This window comes from Triturus cristatus, chromosome 7 (assembly GCF_964204655.1).
Source record: "Triturus cristatus chromosome 7, aTriCri1.1, whole genome shotgun sequence".
In the NCBI taxonomy this organism is placed as follows: domain Eukaryota; kingdom Metazoa; phylum Chordata; class Amphibia; order Caudata; family Salamandridae; genus Triturus; species Triturus cristatus.
In genome coordinates, this window is record NC_140590.1 from 1,535,140,054 (window position 1) to 1,535,164,545 (window position 24,492).

General features: G+C 44.0%; 1 protein-coding gene across 1 annotated transcript in view; it reads right to left on the bottom strand.

Annotated features, from left to right (window-relative positions):
• The window catches only part of TGM5 (transglutaminase 5), a 189,993-nt gene that overhangs the window by 32,146 nt on the left and 133,355 nt on the right, over window positions 1–24,492 (bottom strand). The window contains exons 7-9 of the mRNA XM_085619303.1: window positions 13,122–13,257; window positions 5,865–5,968; window positions 5,526–5,765 (exon numbers count right to left, since the gene is read on the bottom strand). Coding sequence (XP_085475429.1) covers window positions 5,526–5,765; window positions 5,865–5,968; window positions 13,122–13,257 — 480 coding nt within the window. The remainder of the gene's footprint in view (window positions 1–5,525; window positions 5,766–5,864; window positions 5,969–13,121; window positions 13,258–24,492) is intronic.

Here is a 24,492-nt window from a genome sequence, read left to right on the forward strand (position 1 = left end):
ATAATAAAGAAACGGGGGGTAGAACAGAATGGCTGTAGGGTTGATTGTGTGTGAACTGTGTTTTAATAGGGGTTCACCCTCTTTAATTAGCTAATAGGGATCTTTGACCTAGAATGAAACATCTCCATACGGATTTGATAGCAATAGCATAGTGCACAGGCTAGAACAGCCCATTATAAGAAAACTGAAGATTATTGGTAAATTATTAGATTCTTATGAATTCTCTTAGAAAGCAGAATTAGCTGTGAAAAATATGACTTTGATTTGATTGTATTGTTAATACAATCTAGATTTTCGATGGTATAAGATATCCAAAAAAGATGCAGAGTGAGTAGCATAAAAAGAATAAAATACTCTATCTTTTATATGTCTCTGACATAAGTCAAGGACTTTGTATGTAGTTTAGTTTTCACCCTCATATGTATGGAGGGTACAGTAGTTCTTTGGTTGACGACTTTGTCAATGAAATACGTGTATTGAAGTCAGGCAGTACCTCTGTCAACCACCTTTGAAGTGCTTAGTGAAGCTATAGTGCGAGTAGAGTTGTTACTCTATCTCACAGCACTTATGCCCTTGCTTCCAAGTCAGGCCTGTGCTATACACTAGGGGTGAGTGGAACTCACAAAGTTTCACGCAAAAACTCAGCAGGACTCCACAGAGCTCTGTGAGAGGCTGAGTTGTGGCACATCGCGCTGCTCACGCTGATTTCTAGCAGCAGGAGCTTGTCCCATGCCGTAAAACCAGTGTGAACGGTACCTCGCAGTATGCCAGAGGGTGCTGCTTTTTTCTGCTGCTCGAGTAGATATTCTACTCCAGAGGCAGCTTTCTAACTGCAAGTGGCTGCTTTCTAAACGCATGCAGTAGCAACCTGCTGCAACCGCCAGCATTGAGATATCTCGCAGGCAGGCGATCTAGCGCCGGATTATCTTGCTCACACTCGCCAATTTACCGATGGCGAGCCATGCGCGAGAAAAAGCTCCACCACCCGGCAGTTGGTGGAGTTTTACTGAAACTCCGTGCTCTAAGTGGAGCATGCAAAACTCTGCAAACTCCGCCGGTGGAGTGGAGTTTACCGCCCACCCCTACTATACATGCACATACATGCATTATACGGAGTTTCCTTTTGACAGAAGCTGCATTTTTGTGACTACATTTACGGTGTTTAAAAGAATCAGTTTAGGCATGTTTGGAGGAAATTCCGATTCATGAGGAGTCTGGAGGGAAAATTTAGAGGTGGGTAACTATACAGTATCTGTAAAAAAACACAGTGGATGCCCCATCTGCCAATCTCATGACTCCCCAGCAGTTTAAAGGTGTGAGTACTGCAGGTTTCCAGTAGTGGAACCTTAACTGCCAAAGCCAGGGAAAACCTGCTGTTCCATGAGCCCTAAGGTCACAATGGTGCAGTACCGAGCAGTGTCGAGAATCTCCAGCATAGCTGTCCCAAGGAGGGTAAACACACAATGTTCCAGACACCAAAGGAGAAAACTCAGGCCCTATTTTTTTTAATGTTTTTATTTTACTGAAAGAAGCATCTGATTTGGAAGCTTGTTTTAATAAATCAAAATATAAATGCAGTGTGGGTGGAAAAATAAATAATGGCATCTGCTTAGCGTTCCTTTCTGCCTTAAGTGCATCAAGCAAGAGTTATGCTTCACGAAACACTCATTGCTCAGTGTGCATGTTTTGGGTCTTCATAAGGATAATTGACTTCTCTGAAGGGGTAAACAATGCTCTCTCCTTTAAAAATAGTGGGGCATATTTACAAGGGCTTTATCTCTGCTTTTTTGGCTTAAAAAGCCAAAAAAGCAGAGATAAAACTATCGCCCTATTTACAAGAGGGTGCAAACATGCATAATCGCATGTTAGCACCCTTTTTCCCAGCACCTCCCTTTGCATCTCTAATGAGATGCAAAGTGGGCGTCACTGGGCGTACCCCGGATGGACTGCCTTGCAAATATCGCTGATGTTCACATCGCGATATTTACAAGGCAGGCCACAGGATTTTAGCAGACGTTAGATTTTGGCAAAAACAGCCGTTTTCGCCAAAATCTAACGTCTGCTAAAATCCTGACTTACCTATGTTTGACATAGGGGATGGATTAAGCTGATACGACCACAGGGTCGTATCAGCAAGGTTATCGCCGTTTTGCAGGGCACATCGCTGGAAAACCAGCGATGTTCCCTGCAAAACGGCGATAACCTCGCTATCTCTGGAATTTTTATCGCCCTGGAGAAACACGTTGTTAATAACGCACTACCAGGGCGATAAATTCCAGAGATAGCCTGCGATAAGAAATTTATCGCTAAGCACGCCCAGCGATAATTATCGCTGGCCGTTGATAATATGCCCCAGTGTCTCTCAGTAAATCTCTCAAAGGAACACTTTGAATGAACAACATCTTTATCCATGAGTTGAAATACCGGAAGAACAACCTACTACAGGACTAGCAGCACAATACACTTCAATACACTTTCAATTCAGTTCCACAAGCACTTTAAGAGGCTGTCGTAGACATTACTGTACATCTAAAGTAGGGGTGGACGTAACTTGTGTAATTTGCTGAAGCATAATTATGCCATATTATAGTTCAATCCTGCAGAATTACACTGTAGAATGTAACCCAGCATTTAGTGCTATTTTCTGAGCACAAAATACACCTTTGCGTCTAAAATGGACCCAAAAATGCATTTTGTGCTAAGAAAATAGTACATGCAGCAGAACACAAACAGCAGCAGCCGCTCTCACTGGCTAAGTTTGTTCTTCTGTACTCCTGCTGTTGGACTTTTGTGCCAAATTACTTTACGTGAGCAGGTGTAATTGCGTAATTGACGTCAAAAGAGTAACACTAAATTAAAAAAACTACTCAGATTACTCCAGCATAATTTACATTTCGTAGAGGCCTAATCTAAAGACTAGGACCATGATTCAACAATTGTTTTTTATGTGTACATTGTTCGTATGCCTTGCAGAAGCTATAGTGACAGAATCCCACACTGCAAGAGTCACACGATCATGTGTAGGTATAATTTACTTATGCTAGTACATGTCATTTTTTACAACAATGTTTTCTTTTATTTGGTATAAAATGTTGCATGTACATTCATCAAATAACAGCAACAATACATGCTGACACAAGAGCACAAAATTATACTTATTTGTCCCTACTCAGCTCAAAACGCAAGGAAAGAACAACTGAAGATATGAAAGAGTGGGGGGGAGGTGAAAGGGGAAATGAAGGCCCAGACATAGGGAGATATCATAAAACAAAGGGAGTACAAAGAAAAATTAATTAGAAAGAAACTCCACAGTGTCACTTAATCAATTTCCAGCTTTCGCGTAACAGGTACACACTATGAGGACATTAAAACACAATGTGAATGATTTACAAAGATAAATGTAAACCTATGTGTAGAGTTTTAATGCTTTCAAATATGTATTTACGGTTTTTTGCTATTGACAAAGCTGTTGCAATAGTATGCCTGGAAAATGACACCAACCAAAGCTACTATTGCACTGTTTGTGTGACTTTTCTTTGACTGTGTATTTGCCCTTTGTGTAGTTGTACTGACCATATAATTAAGCACAGTAGGAACGTTTTCTGAATGCGCAAAATCACATTTTCTTTTTTTTTTGTTTCTATGGGCAAACATTTATTCCAGTGGAAATAGGCCTTTCAATACACCCCCAGAAAATCTGGGGGTGATCTGTTCCTGTGTTCCCTCCCCAAAAGGGTAGTAACTCCAGACATTGCCTGAAAGAAATCCCTGTTCATTTCAAGAGAGGTTAAGGCCTGACTCTCATTCTGTCAATTAACCATAATCGCATGTGGCCGTTCGCAAACTTACCAGGCTAGCCATGACAAGTACTGCCCATTTCCCACTCTTTTGTATTCTGTTGTTTTTGTCACACTTGTGTCAGAGAAATCCCCATTAGTGAAACCATTTACACCTGCCAGGATGTAGCCATGTTTGGCCATAAACCTATGAAACTGAGTCCAATAAATCAATTGAGAACCTCAGCAATAGCAGTAGGAATTGAGTATAAGAAATTATTCAGCGCTTTCATCGCTGAGATCTTCGTCCTTTCAGGAGGTCTGTTAGCAAATGTTATATTTTCTTAATATATTCATATGTGGTACACTGTTTTTTTTGTGTTTAAATTTGTTTATTATATCTTAACAATTTAGATACAGAAAAGCACAGGTTCATACGTGAATAACATGCTTAGATAGATTGACATGGGTTTGACTGTTGATTGTACATTGGCAGTGATCTTCATACATAATTGCCGCTGATCGTCATTATAGACCAAGGAGTACATGCATATTGAGGTAATCTACATTGCTTGTGTGGCTTCGTAGGGTGCCTATAAACATGTACCCTGATGTGGGAGCTAAGCTTATCTTTGGTGTCATTGGGAGTCGTGATTTTCTGTCCCCTTGATTGGGCTATATCCTCTCCCAACTAGTGTCGATACCAAACTGCTGTCCTGTATCTCTAACTGGTAATCTGGGTGTTGAACTGGGGTCTTGATACGGGGACAGCGGGGGGGAGGGCTGCAGATGGGGGTGGGGAGTAGGTCCTCTATCTAAGTTTGCATGGTGATCTGACAGCCTACGGCTGTGGATGCGGGGCGATTATCTCCCCTAAATTAACCTGGGGTTGTGATCACATGTAAGAACTGCTACAGGGCGACACTGGTACGTGTGCGCTCCGATTCGGTGTGCCCGTCGCGGGGTCCTATTAGTGTGATGGGTGTAGTATGGGTTTGGGGTGCTTCGACTGGTTCGTCTCATGTGGCTTGTTGGCTAAATTGGTACATTAATTGTGCCCATGCCATGGAAATGTGGTGTTTACGTGTTCCTTTCACTTCCTCGTCTCGTATCGCTTCCTCCTCTGCTGCACCCCATTTCTTAACTGCTCCCACCCAGGCCTCCACTGGGGGTCACTCCGGGGCTCGCCAATTCATGGCTGTTCCTCTTTTTGCCAGGAGTAGGGAAAGGGACATGAATCGGACCTGTACTTTATCAGTTTTTCTTCTTCTAAACACGCCTAGTGCGCACGCCTCCCATGAAGTGACCCCTGAGATGTTTGTGGTTGCACGGAGCGTCTCATGAATGTAATCCCAGTACCGTTGTAGCGTGGGGCACCCCCAGAACATGTGCTTGAAGTCCGCTGCTGGAGCCGAGCATCGGGGGCAGAGGAATTGCGTATTTGGGTAGAAGCGGTGTAGGTGCTCTGGTGTTAAGTATGCCCTGTGTAGGATGGTAAATTGTATGTTCTTAAAGCATGTGTTTCTGGAGACCTTTTTGGGGTATTCTATAGGTGATTGGAAGCATTTTTGGCTAAAAGAGGGATAAGAATGCAGGAAAATCCTATGTTCCTTCAGTGTGTTGCTGAAAGCCACCTCTATGTGCTTTTGTCAGGGAGGAAGTTGTATCTTCCTTCTTCAAAAGCAACAATCAATTAAACATCTTGAGTCACTCCTCATAGAGCTAGCTTCTATTACCATTCTAACATACCTTCTTGGTACTTGTAGTTCTCAGTGATATCTTCATGATGATCGCTGCCAACGCTCTTGGTGCTAAAGTGGTGACCAATCAAGCGGGAGTCATGAAAGTGTTTCTCCTTTTTTGCTCCCTGGACTCTCCAAGAAATACAATCTGCATTCACCATAGCAAATACAAAAGGGGAGTCGTAGGGCATGTTAAGCTCTCCATCTTTGATAGCTTTTACAGAGGTAGGCCCACAGCAGTATATTCCTAGAGCAAAAGTAGAAGGAAATAAAATATCTGTACACTCATCTACATTTTGAAAAAGGGATTTTAGAGAAACGTATTTTCTATTGCCGCAGTTTTTACCTTTGCTCATCTCCTGAGGGGTTGGATCCAGAACTTGCCACCCACCATATCCAGGAGGGAGGTCCTTTCGAGCCATCCAGGATTCGGTCCACACATGAAAATTCCTAAAAAGACCAGCACCAGAATTAAGAGGTACCCCGTAGAGGTTATATGTTGCAGTTAAAAAAACATAAAGCACCCCAAAAATAGGTTTTCCAGTGATATACCATGTAGGCACATATTGCATGTTACATATCGCAGAAACATTTTCCTTCCTTTAAGTGGCTTTTAATTTGATTTAGAACCCTGCATAGAAAACTAAAAGTGGCTCAGACCATCCAAATACTTAGGATCCCGACCCTAGCTAATGTTCTTTGTCTCCATTCTAATTTCAGTAACAAGAGAACATACAGCATACATTGACAATGGGCATTTTTTGTTTTTTTTGTCTGGGATGGGTGGCATTAGGGCAGCCAGTGTTAAAAGCCTTATTGTCAACATTCTGTCAGGTATGAACAGCTGTTAGTTGCCTTTCTCCTGAAAATATGCGTTCGCCCCCAGCTCAGCCTACAACGTATAGCAGTCACACCTGGTGCAGAAGTTGTAAACCTACGCTGTAATGTTGGGAGCTCCAATGAAGACAATGGACTGCAGAGGGCCAATAATGGCTAGTACAGACCTGCTTCAACATTCCTAAGCTAGTCTTTCTGTTTCTCCTTTTATAACTTAGAACATGTTACCCTCAGTGGGTAGAATAGCCCCCCTTCTGCCTTTGGGTATATAGGTTGTTAAGGTCTCTGATCTTAATTATGGGCCCAGGCCTGCAGATCAGGCTTGTAACTTACTTTTAGGGGCTTTAACAACTGTTATAACCCTCAGAGAAGCGTTCTATAATGCTATATTAACCCCTTGAAAATGGGGCACAAATACTTAAATATTGTGTACTGCACAATGGGTTATAACAAAAGTGGAGACAATAGTGGATTTTACTCTTGATAAAATTGTCAGAGAGAAATGACTTTTTATATACAGTGGCAGCTGAATAGTCAAATCTCAAGTAGGCATTCTTCACGTCGCCAGTAAGTTTTCTCACCTATTTCTTTGTAAGGTCATGTTAGCAAGCCTGGTGCACGCTCTCCCGAGGGTGATATTTCCAAAGAGAGTAACAGCCTCAAAACTGTTTGCCACTACCCTCAAGCCTATGAGTTTTTGGGTGTTGTCTACATTTTAACTACCATCCCACTGGAATTTTCACTTCTAGCCCATGCCTCTAAAATTACGACTATGGACGAACCACCATATTGTTTTTTTTAGAACTATCTTTTTATTGCATGTTCGACTTGCAAGTAACATCACTCATACAGTTGTATAGATATGTACAAACATTCAGGCGGTTTGCACCACAGCCGATTTTTCTGTCATTTGTGTACATTTCTTAAGAAACTGTAATTGCAAATTAGCCCATTAACTGGTATACTACATTAATAACTATCATCTAACGATAGTCCTGCTGACGGTATTGTACAAATATTTCCTCGGAATTTGTTCCATCCACCCCACACCCGCTCCCATTTCTTGGGACACCCTCTGAGTATATACACTGCTTTTTCCGCCACCATGGCCCAATCCACGTCATTGCACAATTCTCCGTACGTCGGCACATTTTGCACTCCCCAGTGTTTGGCTACATTGCGTTTTTCTATTGTCATGCCCAGTGTTTCCCAGTCTTGGGCCAAGCGGTTGAGGTCTGTGGCTTCCCATATATTCAGAAGACATCGTTTGGGTTCTGGTGGTACCGGAGTCCCGGTTACTCGTGCTATAGTGTGCATGATTGTTTCCCAGTATAGTTTGATAGCCGGGCATTCCCATATAGTGTGGCAGAATTTACCCACTGCTCCACATGTTAGCAGACAGAGTGGGGTGTCACCCCTCCCTACTTTGGCTAACAGTGTCCTAGTTAAATATGTCCTGTAAATCACTTTAGGTTGTACCAGTCGCAGTCTTCAGGGTATTGCCACCTCTCGCGGAGACTCCAGTGCTTCCTGCCAGTCAGATTCATCTAGTTCCCCAATGTCTACCTGCCATTTCTCACGGAGACTTTGTGTAGGGTCAGCCTGGTTATTAACTATTTTCTGGTAGGTTTGTGATATGACTCTTTTGTCGATACGCTCTATGAGTAACCTGCCTTCCAGTGGAGAAGCCTCTGGGAGGGTAGTGACTGGGGGGATGATGGCCATAAGTGCATGACTGATTTGGAGGTAGCGGAACAGTTCAGTGGGTGCCATCTCATACTTGTCCTGTAACTGCGCAAATGTAATAACTCTCCCCTTGCTCCACAGGTCTCCTACCCTGGAGATGCCTATTAAGTCCCATTTCTTGGACCCTTTGCAACTGCTCAGTATGCCTAGTTTTCCGGTCTGCCAGAGAGGGGTGGATTGTGGTATTGTGTTATGCCAGCCCAATTTTCTACGGACTGTGTGCCATATTTGAACTGTGTGCGCGGTGGGGCCTAGAAGGTCTGTCCTTCGGGTCCTATTGTAGAGTGCCCTCGTGACCCCTTCCTCCCCCAGGGTGTGTCTATCCATGCAAAAAGCTGGGTCAGTCTGGGGAGAGTGAAGCCATTGATTAAGCACGATGAGCTGTGAGGCCCAGTAGTATGTCTGTATGTTTGGAAGTGCTATGCCACCGCCGTACCACCCCCTGACCAGCTTGGTCATAGCCATGCATGCTGACTTTCCGTCCTCCAGGGCTTTACACGTTGCTCCCACCAGGTGAGTCTCTTGAAGTAGGGCCACTGCTGGTGCCTGGCATTTGATGTACTGTAGGATAAGGCCTCTCTTCAACTTATCCCTGAGGCTGTTCACATTCCATGAGATAAGTGGTAGGTGTCGATCACCCGGTGAGTGCATAGCGAGTGTATGTGTGGTATCATTAATCAGTGTGGTCATCTGTGTTATGTGAGTCATCTGCATGAGTGAATTGAATTGTGTATCAGAGTTGGAACCGTGTGCGATGGCTGTCACGTCGTATTGTGGACAATGTCAAACAAACATTACAAAGAATACAATAACTACATCTCCCTTCCTCCCATCCCTCCCCCCTCCCTGCTTCCCTGCATGGTGGATTTAAAACTAAACGCCTCCCCAACAGTGCAGAGCGCTTGTTACCCTTCCCTGGTACCTCTGTTGGGGAGCATTTCCAGTCTCCCCCATGACCATCCCGTGTCTCTGGTGCACTGAACTGGCGATGATGTGATGAGTGAAAACAAACACCTAGAGGTGGGGAACATCGCAGAGTCATCAACAAAACTGTACTTTAGTCCGGATCTAGTCCATTAGCCCACTTGTAGCAGCTTCAGTTCTCCGTAAGCACCTGGTGCACAGTGGCCCTTTCGGGAAGTATGACGCTGCCGTCTTGGTCTTATAGCATCTCCGCAGTCTCGAGGAGGTCCTTGTATCAGTGGTTTATTACTCCATTTCTCTGTCTCCCGAGGGGGGGGGGGGCTATCACTTCGAGATTCCCGGGCCCCAAGTCACATTCATGGGTGTTGTCCCTTTCGCTCCTGGCAGAGCTGCCACCGATAGGTGTTTACCATGCAGGTTCCGGGGCTTTCCGGTATTTGTGACTTGGCGCCATCCCTCGAGCCACTCCTGTGCGTCCTGCTGTGTCATAAAGAACCACACCTTTTCTTCCACTTCCACTCTAAATTTAGCAGGGAATAGCATGGATTATTTGAGCTCACGGTTCCTCAGTTCTTTTTTTACATCAAAGAAGCTACGTCTTTGCTTTGTTACTGCCACTGTGTGATCCGGAAAGAATGTTATCGTACTTTGCTCAAAGAGTAGTGGTGGAGCGGCTTGGGATGCCTGGAGGATAACGTCTCTGTCCCGAAAATTAAGATGCGAGCCAGGATGGGCCTGGGTAGGGCTCCCGGTTAAGGCCTACCACCCGGGACGCGGTGGGCTCTCTCCACTGAGAAGTGTAGGGAGAGACCTCGTGGTTGCAGGTGATTCCGGATGAGGTCCTCCATGAACAGGTCGGCTGCCGGCCCCTCTGCCCTCTCTGGTACACCAATAATCCTGACATTGTCGCGTCTTGTGCGTCCTTCATAATCGTCCAGTTTCGCGGTCATCGCTCTACTTTCAGATTGCAATTGCTGTACTTGACGCTGGAGAGTATTGGACTCTTCATGGAGGGTTGCTGTCGTGGTTTCCTCCTCCGCTACTCTCGATTTCATGTTTTTCAGGTCTGCACAAATTAGCGAGATTTCTACTGAGACGGAGTCTATACGAGTTTCCAGGGATGTATGCACTCTATTCAGCGTGGCCATAATGTCTTGTAGTGTGACGTCTTTGGCTTCCATTGCTGTGTGGCTGTCAGCTGAAGCGTTTGGAGGTTCCTCCATCTCCGTCTGTTCTTTGACCCATGCTAACTTGTCCAGCTTTGTTTGATGCGTGTTATGTTGGACTCTTCCCCGTCATTTTGGGCCTAGTGCCACCCCGCGCAGTGGAGGTGAATGTTTGGCAGTAGTCACCGCTGCCTGCCTGTGTGGTGCAACACCCCATGTAGCCTTTCGGCTTTCCTATGTCTATTTGCCGGTGCACTTACCTGTGTGTGGTGGCGAGTGGCAGACCTCACACCGGGCCCCAATGGCCGGCCTGGCTTCTATTCTGGGCGGTAGTGTGTCGCACATCAGCGGGATGAGCACAAATCAGCTGGGTGGGCAAGACCTCCGTCACTTGGTCCGCGGGACCGGATGCGGTCCCCTGTGATGTCAATCCTCCCCCCAAGGTATCGCAGGGTGCTGGCTTCTGTGTACGTCAGCGGTGCTGCTTTCAGGCCTGTGGTGAGCCTTGGACACGCTGGTTGGGCGCCTACTATATGATTCACGACAGCCTGGTTTGCCGGCCTCGTTGGTACTAGAGGCCCCAGCTTCAATTTGACGATCGGGCCGCACTGGTCTCTGTGACGTACCTGGTCACTCGCATGCAGTAGTCAGATTCCGGTCGATGTGTTCTGACCCTGGGTGGTTCCGATTCCTTCCCCACCTCCTTATTCACGTCGCCTGCGGATGAGTGTGGGCATTTTTCCAGGAATAGCCTGGGGCACGAAGTAGGTGCTTTAGGCGGCGGCCATTTCCTTCGGCTGCCAGCCACACCCCAAAACCGCCATATTGTTGATTAGTCTGCATTCATAAAATCATTTATCTTGGGGAAGAAAATGGCCACTGATACTGTTTGTTAAAATCAGTAACATTTCCTCCACAGACCACTGTTTGGTTTGTGTTAGGAAAGTCAAGTTTGCAACTTAGGCATCAAAATTGAAGCATCTTAATTGCATGAACAGCACCTCCTCTTTGTTACGTATTTAGCACTAAGGGGCTCATTACGATGTTGGGTGGAAAGCCGCTGCCCAACACTGTCTTGGATTCGCGACCGACCAATTTGCGGTCGGCGGTATACCGCCAGATTACAATACGACTGAACACTGTTCGGTCGGATTCCCATTGTTTCCTATGGGAGCTTGTGTTACGCCTGAGAACCGTCCGTAACACAGGTTCCTATGGATAAATTAGGTCTGTGTGGAAAACCCTTCACCCTGTCGCAGGCACCCCATGGTACCTGCCACACAGGGCAGGGTTTTACAGGGGGGTACCTTAGGTAACCCCTCAGCCATCAGCCGTAGGGGTGCCCAAAGTCACTTTCCGACAGCCTTTCCGTGTCAGACAAGCCGACGCGGAAAGGCTGTTGGAAAGCGACATGGTAATCCCAACGGCAGAAACGCGGTCCATAGGGGGTTACGGTGCAGTTCTGACCAACAGGAATACTTCGTAATTGTGGTACCTGCCTGGACAGGGTGCACACTTCTCCCTACCAGAAACCCAGTTTCTAACACCAATCTATTTGTATATAGCATAATTACGAAAAAAAATGTTTTACTGGTCGCAAAAATACTGGTTGTAAATTTGTAACCAGTATTTTGCAACCAGTAATTAGTACTTCTGGCCCAGAAAGTGCCAGATGTACGAACATTGTATTCACTAAAAGTGGCCCAATATGTTCACAAACCTTTAGAGAATCCAATGATATTTTTTCAAACCAACCTATGTACTAATAGGTCAGATTGCAAAATACAGAAACATAGTGGGTTGCAATTCGACCTACCTCAAGCACATCAATGAGGTAAGTAGTAAATTGCGACCCACTATTATTTTCTGGCCTCACAGACATGGTGGCCTGCTGAGGTCAGCAGACCATCCTGTCTGTGATTGCTTTTAAAGAAAGCAAGTTTTTTTTCCTGAAATGCAGCCCGATTTCCTTGAAGGAAAACATGATGCGTTTAAAAAAAAATAAGGAAAGTGTTACAAAGTTTAACAACTTTTATAACACTAGGCAGTGGTGCTTAGTCCACTGCATACTTCTAAAAAAGGTTTTTTTCAACAACCCCTTCTTGGTTAAGTTCCATTACTTATAGATAGTCGATAAAATATAAAGGTTTTGCAACTGGATTCAGTCGCAAAATATTAATACATCCCATTGCGAGTCGCTATTTGGAATGGGCTGCTCTAAAACCGCCTCTTCCAAACATGATTTGGTATGTACTTGAAAACCCAACATATGCTACCGAATCACAATATGGATTTTGTACATAACGAAAGGTAATTTAGCGATTGCAAAGGCTCCTTTTTTGTGAATCGGAGCCTTTGCGCTCACAAAATCCATTCGTACATCTGTCCCCGAGTGCTTTAAACGTCGACTTCCCTTTCTCAGTTCATATCACTTTTTGGGAAGTCTGATTTACTTTGAACATGGAGGGACTGCAGAGAGAGTTTTTATGATTGAAGCATGAATCTGTTTTGGGATAATATTTTGAGGTCACAATGTAAAGCTTGGCAGTGTCTGAATCATAATAATGTTTTTTTTTTTTTTTTTTTAACAAACTTTATTGATGACTTCAACAGTTTGAAATGTAATAGTCATTCCACAGAGACAGTCTTTTGCCTTTATATGAAAACCATTATACATATGACTTATAATGGCTATATGTGTCATTTCCTGAACACTAAAAGCGAAGATGATAATTTCCAATGGCGGAATCATAATAATGTTAACCATTCCTGGCTACTTTATGACTGCTTTATCAGTATATATGGAAGGTGGAGAGAGGAGATTGCAAGAAAGCCTTTTAAATTGCCTGGATCAAAAATTCTAGTAGACAGAGGGCTGATCAGACACAAAAGCAACACTTTGAGATTATTACTTTGGCAATAACACTCACCATACGCTGTCGCTTTCATTGGCGAGTTTCTTGCCGGTGTGATCGTAGTATTCCTCGATCAACAGGTTCGAGTCACAATCATGAGCCGAATCGAAACCAGTAATCACCCGACTGGGAATTCCCAAACATCTCATAACTATAGCAAAAAGGAAAAAAGAAGTTCTTCACATTTCATGTAAAATTAATTTAAATTATTCTGCATGCTGATCTTTTTCTGTATTCCTCCAATATCAAAGAGTAGATTTATTAAAGTTTTGCATGAGTGGTCGTGGGCACAATGCCACGCAAAATGTACCTCATATTACCTCACTTAGTATTAAGGACAGCATGCGCAGCAAACAAATGTGTTACATTGAATGAAGGCCCGCACAAACCTTAGTAAACCTACACACAGGAGTAGTAATGAAATTCCTGGTGCTTGATGTTTTTCCTTACCACAGACCTTATTAACCATTAAAAGTACTTTCAATGGAGGTCACCTATAGGCAGCATGAGTGCTCAACACAGCTTTTCTGGCCTCAATATTTCTATTACCATAGTTATCTCTAAAGTCTAATTTCCAACAGTCAGTCCCTGCTTTGAGCATCCTCTTTAAAAGGAAGACACAAAACAACTATCGCTGCTTGCAGGGGGTTATTACTTTATTGATGCTTGCCTATATGCCGCAATCATAATCCATGGTGACCACAGGATGATGGAGATGAGAACTGAGCCTGGTCCTCCTTTAAGGCAGTGTCCAGTATGGTTGGAAGTTACAAGCACCATTGACTACCAGAAGTACTGGTTCAACAATGGAGCTGTACTGCAAACTTTCAATGTTTTTATTTTCAAAAAGAAAATCCCAAAGTGGGAGTTTTTTTCTCCTTGCATGGGAGTCATTTTTAAAAATTTAAACTGCCTCTTATGGCAGGATTTACCTGACAATGATGGACAGTGAAATGGCCAAACTACCGATGACCCTTACTCTGTTGGGCCGTCGACGGTACATGTCAGCCACCATCGACACTTAAGGTCCACATATCTCTAAATGAGACAGGCGGGCCTTCAGTTTGGCGAAGAACCCTCTCAGCCAAAGGATAATTCAGGCTCAAACTCCTGCATTAGCGCCAATGCGAAATCCTTTCACACCTTAAATATTAAGCTAGGTCCCTCATTACTAGTTCGGGGTAAACTCCAGATGTGAAACCACGCTGCAACAAATTACTGGTGCTTTGACAGTTCTTTTGAGTTTTGTGCCTAAAATGAGGATCATTGTGCACAAATAGTTTTGCACCCATTTTGTACAGTTTATTTCTTCGTTGTGCCTCCCTGTCACCCCAGCTGATGAACGTGAGAGGATGCTTTTACTAATTGGGACTGTTTTACCAACAGCGGCAAAATCATTTGCACCCTTTTGGCAGGGCGCTTGCCTGTATTTTACAATGGTGTGAAACTTGAGAAAGTCAGATTGCAGATTATTCGCCCAAGAAGTCTCCTAAAAGAAGTAGCGGCCTAGTCAAATCAAATCATCAGCGTATGCAAAGTTAGAGTAACTTATGAAATACACTTAAAACGAGGGGAACACCCACCGCTGTAGCCAAGGCAATGAATAGTGGTGGACTGAAGAAAATAAAAGGTAATTGATTTATTAAAAAACGTGCTCATCATTAACTGAACCAAACAAAGTAGGAATACATTTACAACAGCAAGGCAAGTCAGGAGATCAAGCTGAGGAGAAGAAACACATGGAGAAAGAGAGAGGAGGAGGAGGTGAGAAGCATCACAGAGATATGATTTTGCAAATACCACGCCGTCTAAAAAAATAATAATTTGAACCCCAGTTAAAATTCAATATTTTTCATATTAATTTACCAACTTTTTTCTAGGCTGTATGTTAATTTAAAGAGTCATCTTCTCTTTTTCTGAATTACCATTAAATAACTGTACATTTCCCCCACTCTGAAAGCAGCATTAGTTAAAGGAAAGGGTGTACTCTGTTACTCATTTCATTTAAAAGATGTATTATGAAATTAAGGACAACCAATGCAGTGGATGGGCAACTTACTTGGTCATGCCTCTTGGCGTTTATAAAAATAAAGTCTTACGTCTGTTGCATATGTCCATCTACTGGTAATTCAGCAGGCCTGAATTTTCAAAAGTTTGAATATTCTTTGAAATGTTCTTACCTGTATAAAACATTTAACACCCAACAAACAAGAAACCCAATATGGATCCTGTGTTTTTATATCAAGAAAGTTTGATCCAGTCTAATACCAATCAATTAATCCTATATATACCACAAAACGAATGAAAGAATGATAACCAAAGGCAACAGCAATTGTTCCTTTATTTGTAAATGTAAGTTAGATTAAATGGACCCCCTCTTCAGCAAAGCTTGCGATGTGAATGTCTGTATCACTTGGATGAGTAATCTAGCAAGCATATGGGTCTCCAAACATCAGATATTAACTACCAGGAGAGTCTCATGGATAGGGCACTCATGTAAGAACACTAAGGGGGATTGTGTCATAATAAATTTCAGAAATCCATACCTGGTTAATAATACCCTGTTAAGAGCCTCTTTGCTCCCTCACACTGACCAGGGTATCACTCTCCGCCCACTGGGATACTTCTATAGGCATCAAACAAAGCATCCTATTAATGATCCCTCGAGGGGCAGAGTATTTATGTCCGAAGGGCAGTCATTCCATGGTGTTGCTACATATAATCGTTTTCAACCTTTGAGTGATTTAGACTCAAATGATTGACTCGATTTTGATTGGGATCCTTCTATATCTATTATGGAAGCTCCCACTCTGACCATGGAGGAGGACCAGGGGATAAACTAAATTCAATTATGTACGGGGGTGGAGGGCATCCCAAATATCATGACTGTGGAGATGAATACTAATGATGGAAAGCTCAGCTGGTGTGCCATCCCAGTTTGTAGGTAGTAGGGTCCTTAGTTGGAACATAGCAGGGCTTAATAGTAAAGCGCAAGATCTCCTGTGGAGGGACTGCTTATTAGGCTGTGAAATTATTGGGCTACAAGAGACCTGGGACACGGAAAGTACCTTTTTGTTGGATGGGTATTCTGCTTTCAGGTCAGCTGCGGTGCCCTCTTGCAGGGGGAGGGCAAAAGGCGGACTCTTAACCCTCATTTCTTTGAAAATTGAGGGTACTTATAGTAAAGTGGAGACAGGTTCGCCTTTTTGCCTTGCTGTAGAAATTCAAACCAACTCAAACGGGAATTGGCTTATTGTTAATTTTTATAATTCTTTTGCTAAGAGTGCGCCAAATGAACATTTAGTCAGTCTTAATGATTTCTTGGAAATCTATAATGATAATAATAAGAATCCCTATTCGGTTATAGTGCTTGGAGATTTTAATGTTCATCGTTGTTTTAGCAATTGTTTTGTGTGGGATAGTTTAGGTCAGCGGTACTCAAAGTACGGCCCGCGGGCCAGTTGCGGCCCGCCAGCCCTTTCCATGTGGCCCTCGTGTAAAACAACAGACAGTTGGCAATCAACTGCAATTCCGCCTGTTGTTATTCCTCGGGGGCCGCATTCACTGGGTAAAGAAGCATCCGCAAAACCAGTGCCTCGCAAGCAGAGGCGCAACTAGAGCTAAATTTTGGCGGCGGGGGGAAGGGGGGGGGGGCTTGAATCTTTAAGCTTTAGGCAGAGTGGAGCTGATTTCGGGGGAGGGGGGGGCCTGAATCTTTAAGCAATAGGCAGAGTGGCGCTGCAGGGCCTCTTAGAAGGGGTGAAACAGCGAGGCCTCATTAACATGCAAATGGTCTTTTAAAGACCTGTGAAGTGCTCGGGTGCGGCTGTGTGTGCGCAGCGAGGCTGTCTCATCCCGGGTTGCCACACGCGACGGGGGTGGGAGGGGAGGCTGAAGCCCTTTGAGTCCAATGGGTGTTGCGCGCCTGATGGCCTGTGTTACCCAAGCAACCTCTCGCAGATCCTCTGCCCTTAAAACTCGATGGGAGATAAGACGAGTGAACAGCAACGCAAGGACCTGCTTTTTCAGCAGTCTCTCCTCTGCGGGCCGCACACCACCGTAGGCATCTCTTATGCCTCTCACCAGGGCCCACGAGCCTCGATTTGCTCCTACCCCTCTGTGGCGAACAGGCTAGCATCGCAGGTGCTGCCCTACCTGCGGCCTCACAATGCGGCCTCCCCAAACCCACCCAAGCCCGGGAAGCTGTCTCATCCCGAGCTGCCACACAGGTGGTTAAATGATTGTAAATAGATATTCCTTCTTGCCACATACTGCTCCAAGCAAAGATGTGAATAAACATGAGAAATGAAGCATTGTTTAATTGTCCACTGATGTTGCTGGACTGTGCTTCTTTTCCATTTTACAAAATAAATGACATTAAAATATTATTAAAGTACGTTTGGCCCATATTCAGGGGGCTTGTATTTGTGGGCTGGCAACTGCCAAAGATCACCGATGATGCTAAAAATCAGCACACAGAATCTAATCTTCAACCAGTTACCACTTACAGGTCAGCATGGCCTGTAGAACTTTGCAGGTTTTAGAAAGGGTGCATGTTTAATTTTCGTCACAAGGACAATGAGTTCTCAGACAGAGAGCGGCAGAGAGATGTAGAAGACGGAGGGAGAGGGAGGTAGGGAGACAGGGAGCGAGACAGAGGGGGGGAGACAGAGAAAGGGAACAGAGGGAGAGAGAGGGAGGGAGACAGCGAGAGGGAGGGAGACAGAGAGAGAGAGAGATCGAGAGGGAGGGAGACAGGGAGACAGAGAGGGAGGGAGAGAGAGGGGGAGGGAGACAGAGGGACACAGAGGGAGACAGGGTGACAGAAAGAGGGAGACAGGGAGACAGAGAGGGAGACAGGGAGAGAGAGAGGGAGACAGGGAGAGAGAGAGGGAGAGAGAGAGGGAAACAGGGAGAGAGAGAGGGAAACAGGGAGAGAGAGAGGGAGACAAAGGGAGGGAGACAGAGGGAGATGGAGGGAGATGGAGGGAGACAGAGGGAGACAAAGGGAGGGAGACAGAGGGAGGGGGAGACAGAGAGAGGGGGAGACAGAGAGAGGGGGAGACAGAGAGAGGGGGAGACAGAGAGTGAGGGAGTGAGACAGGGAGGGAGGGAGACAGAGAGGGAGGGAGACAAAGGGACACAGACAGAGGGAGACAGAGAGCGAGAGGGAGACCAGGAGAGAGAGAGTGAGACCGGGAGAGAGAGAGTCCCTGTTTGGCAGTATGTCGTATGACCAAATGGGCTGCTCTATATGAGACAGTACGTTGCGTACGATATACTGCCAAACAAGGACTCTGGGAACTTTCATTCGCATACTACTGACTGTGTGAGCCTCTGAGGAAGAGAGTCATCGAAACGCGTCGGGCTCAGTCAGGTGTGAATAATTACAGGCAAGCGCGACGAACCATACCTAATAAAAGCTTGTGGGGAAAAGCAGCTTGTGTTCAAGTGCGGTTCTTCTGATGGACAAATCCCCAATGAACTGTATACATATGTGTGTGTGTGTATGCTGGGTCTGGTGGCTCAGTGGACGAATGCGTCCGCTGCAGGGGTCTGTGTTCAACCTCATGGTCAGTTTTTTTTAGTTGCTCTAGCCCCGCCCCCTCCACCACTGACCCCGCCCCCACAGGTGCGGCCCTCGGCCACAAACCACACTGTAAATTTGGCCCCCGAGAGAAAGTTTGTGAGTACCCCTGGTTTAGGTCCATCAAACCAGGAAAATATTCATTTTGAACATACCCCGCAGGGCATGTACTTAGAGGAGCTCCTCGCTGGAAATGCTTTGGTTTATCCCGCTAATCATACAGATGATATCCCAACATACAAAGGAAGTGGCTTGGGCTCTACCATTGACTATGTTTTTGTTAGTACAATTCTAGTAGATAGTGTGAGTCAGTACAGGGTCAATTGGTCTATTTATGGTGACCATAATTCTGTCCAGTTGACCCTGTCTGACGACTTAAGGAAAAGAGAATCTGACACTCTTGACGCTGGAATATTGGACATAAGGCCCATTGACCAAACACGTCGTCTGAAATGGTGCCGAGTGGTACCGAAGGACTTTAACGAAAATTTGTTGGGGAGGAAATGTCTACCTGTTTGAAAGACGGGATTACTGGCGATGAGGTCCTGGTAGCCTATGGTAAAATCTGCTTACAGGTCAATAGTGACCTTAAAAAAGTATGGAAGGGGCAACCCATGAACGGGGAGAAATGGTTTGATCATAATTGCTCAACAGCCCAACGGAAGTTAATGAGAGCATTGAAAGCTGTGCCATCTGACAAAACAGAAATCGCTGTACTCAGGAAAGCTTATAAAAAGGCACAGAGTAAGCGTAAAAATGAAATTAGGGAGGAAGCATGGAATGAACTTTTATCTATAGATGTAATTAAAAATAGTGCCAAATTTTGGTCCGTGGTCAATAAGCCTTTTTTTCATGGCAAAAATAACAATGAGCTTGACTGCGGTATTCAAGAAAAAAAATGGTTTAGTCATTTTAAACAGGTGTATGATGGAGATGGGACAAGGGTGGCCCCTACACTAAACTTGGAGGATTATACTCTGTCTTTTACAGAATTAGAGGTTACACATGCCATCATGCAAATGACAAGCAATAAGGCACCGGGACCCGATGGAGTCCCGGCAGACCTTTTTAAATCAGACATAAAAACTTGGTCCAAAATTGTATACAATGTCTTTGTTAATGCCTGTCAACTGGGTCTTCCTCCCACTTGGGCGAAATCGGTTATAATACCTATTTATAAAAAAGGCGACAGAGGTGACCCGAGTTGATATCGCCCGATATCCCTAATAGATTCTTCAGTGAAAGTGCTGGGAAGGGTGGTCCTTGCCCAACTGACAGGTTGGTTAGAGGAATCAGGAACACTCTCCATGGCTCAGTATGGATTTAGAAAAGGGATGGGCACCATAGATCAATGTATAAATTTGCAATTATTAATAGGCAAATACACGGTGGCCAAGAAGGGAGTCCTTTTGGTAGCTTTTATGGACCTGTCATCGGCCTTTGACCGTGTAAATAGGTCAGAATTGTGGTCCTTGCTCCTATCCTATGGAGTAGACAAAAACATCGTCTACTTCTTAGCTGATACCATTCACCAGAAGCCCTAGTCAAGGGAGACATAAAATGGTGTAAGGAAACCTTTATGTACATAGCTACTATGGATCGGGAAGGAAATGAGCTGACAAAGGTTACTGTCAGGGCCCACCAGCTATGTAAAACAACACCATCTATGGAACCATACCTAGGATATGTCACAAATGCAAATCACCGTTTTTTATTGACTAGATTTAGGCTAAATCAATTACACCTATTGTTTGGAGATAAGAAAGGTTGGAAAAGGGTAGAGGATCTCGGCCCTTGTTCCTGTGATAATTTTTCGCAACAGGATATCACACACTTTCTCTTCTTTTGTGAGCACTTTATTGACATTAGGAAACGCTTCTTACTCCCTATTTTAAAAAACAAAGGTTTTGTGCAGGTGAGACCTGCTCTTCTCCATCTTCAAATGTTAACCGATGTTTGGGAAACTTTTAACATTGCAAATTTTTTATCTGTTGTCATTAGATTTTTGAGGAAATGAATTGTGTCCTCTTTTAAATGCTTTTTAATTGGGATTGTTTTTCCTTTTTAAATTGCATATTTAGCTGTTTTTATATGTGTATAGGTGCTATAGATCATTTGAAATGAATTTCGTCTTTTATCCATCATATTGTAGTATGCTTTTATGGTTTGCACTTAAACCGAATAAAGACTTTTGACTGACTGGGTCTCCAAATAGTACCTCAGGAGCTTCTGGTAGCTCACCAACACCCTTCAAGTAGCTCTCAAAAGGGAAGCTCAGCCTACTGCACCATTCAGGGATTGTGTGTACATTAGAGAATATAGCACTGCTGATCTCAAGGCCTGGAGAGTGGCAGGTAGCCAGCCAATGACAGGGCCCCATGCTAAGACACATACACACACTGTGTTGGAAAGGGGGCAAGAGACAAGACCATATGTATCCACTGTAAATCCAGTAAAGTCACAAGGGATTTGGAAATGTTGTAGGCTCCACTCTACCAGTCACACTGTGTGTAGAATGGCCCAGGAAAGAAGAGTGTCAGCAGTAGCCAGAGATGGAGCTAGAGCAGAGTTACCTTAATGCGGTCCAGAAGGTGTGAGAGAGAAAGTGTCCTTAGTTGGGGACCAGTTGGGGACCAGATGCTGAGGATAGCAGGGGCTGGATCCTGAGTTGAGATCCACTTCTGAGGCTGTCTAGCACGCTGCGTGTACAGGCATTTATGTGAGCGAATTTATGAGTCTGTGTGCGTGGATTTGGCATTGTGTATCACTGATAAACAGTGTTACTACCGATAAGCTAAGCTTGGTGTTAAGGACCACTAAAAATACATGTTTTTCCCCATCACTCCAGTTCATGTCTGCCACAATTGTGTCCAATGTTGGCATAAGTGTGGCCCTCGCAAAATAATTATCGTTCTTGATATATTTTAGGCATTCCTGGTCTAGTTGTGCATACTGACAGAAATCATTGACATATTGCAACCATAACTGACCTCATTCTTGCACCCCTGGCATAACTGTGGCCACCTCCGGCATAATAACGGCCATGACTGATGCTTTCTGTCCATTTGAAGCCTTTGTACATGTGACAACTTGTTGAAAATGACAAACTGAATTTTTGGGACTGTGTAATTACTAAAAATTAAAACTTTGTATTTTGAAGGCAAAAATTACGTTTCTTTAATGAAAAATTGGGAAAATTGAGTTTTTGCCCAAAATGGAAAAGGTATTTGCTTGGATAAAAAAAAACTATTTTCACAAACTGATATGCCCATCTAAAACTGATGTTTGAATAGTAATTCAAGCTGAGTTGGGGCGACTTATTGCTGTGGTTATGTCATTTGTGTGAGGGGGTGCTTGCTGCTTCGGGTATCATTTCATTAGTCATGTGGAGGCGTTGTATATTAGTAATGCTTTTCCTGATATTTCGGCTGGTAACCTGGCCTGAAATATATGGGTGGTTACCAGTGCATTGTTAACAAAGGATGTAAATAGTGTGCAGTGACAAAACGTTTTAGTACCTAGAGATAATTTTCCTAGAGCAGAAGTAGCCCTCATTATATAACAGGTATGAGACCCCTGATGTAGCAGGTACTCATTGACGCCATTTAGATAAATGGTCTCACTACATATGGCATGTGTAGAGCTGAGACGTAGTAGGGATGGAGTTCTTTAAATAGCTTGTCAAATTCAACATGGAAAATCCATAAGGATGAGTAACAAAATATCTGGAAATAATCTACCTCTTTGTGAAATGCAGATTTTCCTCACTAGCCCTACCTGGAAGCAGACCCATCTGCCCTTTGCAGAGGGTTGAAGACCAAAGAGAGTAAAGGTGGGCTTGATTATACAAGCCTAATGTCCTTCCTGATCATTTCTTACAGCTGCCCAGACAAAAAAGCCCAAGCACTGCGTACGGCCATACGTTTTTATCTGACATCAGTCCTTTTTGATCAAACACACAAATATTGATGGGATTAATTCTTGCAATAAGTCTAACCACTAACAATCGCTCGGGGTAGCATTCCAACCCATCCTTCTGGTGTCAACCATACCACCTCAGTTTGCACCCAGCCCTATGCAAATCAGTCTTGACCCTGCTCCAACAGGAACAGCCCAGCCCGAACTGCTCAGGTCAGGTCCTCCCAGACCTGGAACACAAGCAACCCCAGGCCAGTTCTGCCTGATTGGGGCTCCTCAGTCAGGTGCAGCTTGATTCCAGAGGCAAAGTGTGCATCAGACATTTCCATGTCTGAGTGATTGCTAGTGGTTTGACTTATTGTAAGCTTTCCTCCCATCACCTTTTGTGAGTTTGATATACTGTCCTAAGTGGTAAGGGTATGACCAGATATGAATTGTCTCAGAGCATTGGAAATTGTAGTTCTGGTGAGATTCCTGGCAATTTTCCCCATTTTCCCGAAGTTCAGGATTTTGGCACAAATTTGCCTCATTTAAATTTTTCTTCGGGTTAACACCAATATCATTTTGGGATGAAAGAATAAGGGAGCCATACTACTCTCAACGCAAAATTGTTGTGTCTTGCACAAACAATTGTACCCTTTAATAAGGGATCATTGAAAGCTATAATGAAAGTCTGGCCCAAATAAAAAGCACTTTTTGCATTTGACTGTAAAAGTATGGTTGGTACTTTGAGTACTAAATGTAAATAAACATAAGACAATCAGTTTACGAGAACATACACTTAAGATATTCACTTGGTGACCCTCTTTTTCCTGCTCTTTCAACTTGCTCCAATGGGTCCAAAACTCCTCCAATTTGGAAGCCAATGTTTTGAGACAGCAGGCTGTGAGATGACATGGGGAAGCCCAGCTGAGCCCTTATAGATGACCTAGAGGGGAGGATCAGAAAGCAAACCACCAGGCAGACTATCTATCAAAGCCTCGAATGCACATTCTCAAGTTTCAGGAGAGTACCTCTACTCCCTGTTTTCCTTATGATATATGAAATGCAGTACTGGCTAACCACATAACAACAATTCCTTTATAGCTGGATGCCTCAGAGAAAGGAAGCTTTATGGCTCTGGCAACAGGTCACAGCCACTACAGTCAAGATGTTTCAGTTATTGCTACATCAAGGTACATCCTGAAAACAAAAATTAGGCATGTATAATTGTAGGATCCCATTTTCCGAATTTATTATGGAAATTGAGATAACAATAAAACCAATTTCAGAGAGTAAATGCTATATCTTAATTCAAAGAATTGGGATTTGTGGAATTTCAGCACTTATGAATGTAGAGAATGTACAAGTATAGTGGATTATCCTTCACCATATGTTTAGGATTTTGACCAGTAATAGGGTATTTTGATTAGTCAGGAACAATCTGCGCTTTGGAAATGTGAAAGGCAAGAAACAGTGCCTTTCCAAGCTGAAAAAGAAAATATAACAACCCCATATTTAAGGTGGAGGATCTGGAGATAGTGAAGATTTCCAGCATGTGCTGAAAGGGTGGGTGGGTTCTTGAACCTAGAAGAGCGGTGGAGGTGAAGAAGAATGTGATGGTTTTGGAAGAAGGTGATATGCTGAGTGTAGGTTGGTCACCAAGGTTAGACGAGTACAGACAGAATTAAAAAAAAGGAATGGATGAGAAAAACTTATTGATGGCAGGGGGCTTAGGAAATGGAGTGAGTTTTCATTTTGTTCAATATAGTTGTCTTTATGTTCCAGTTTCTTTTTGGAGTATGTACATAGGCTTGGTTGCATTTTATTATGGTTGCTATTCAGTGGGGTTACTTTGGAATGTGGAATATGAACTGTTGTAAGTTGCTCATAGTCTGGTTA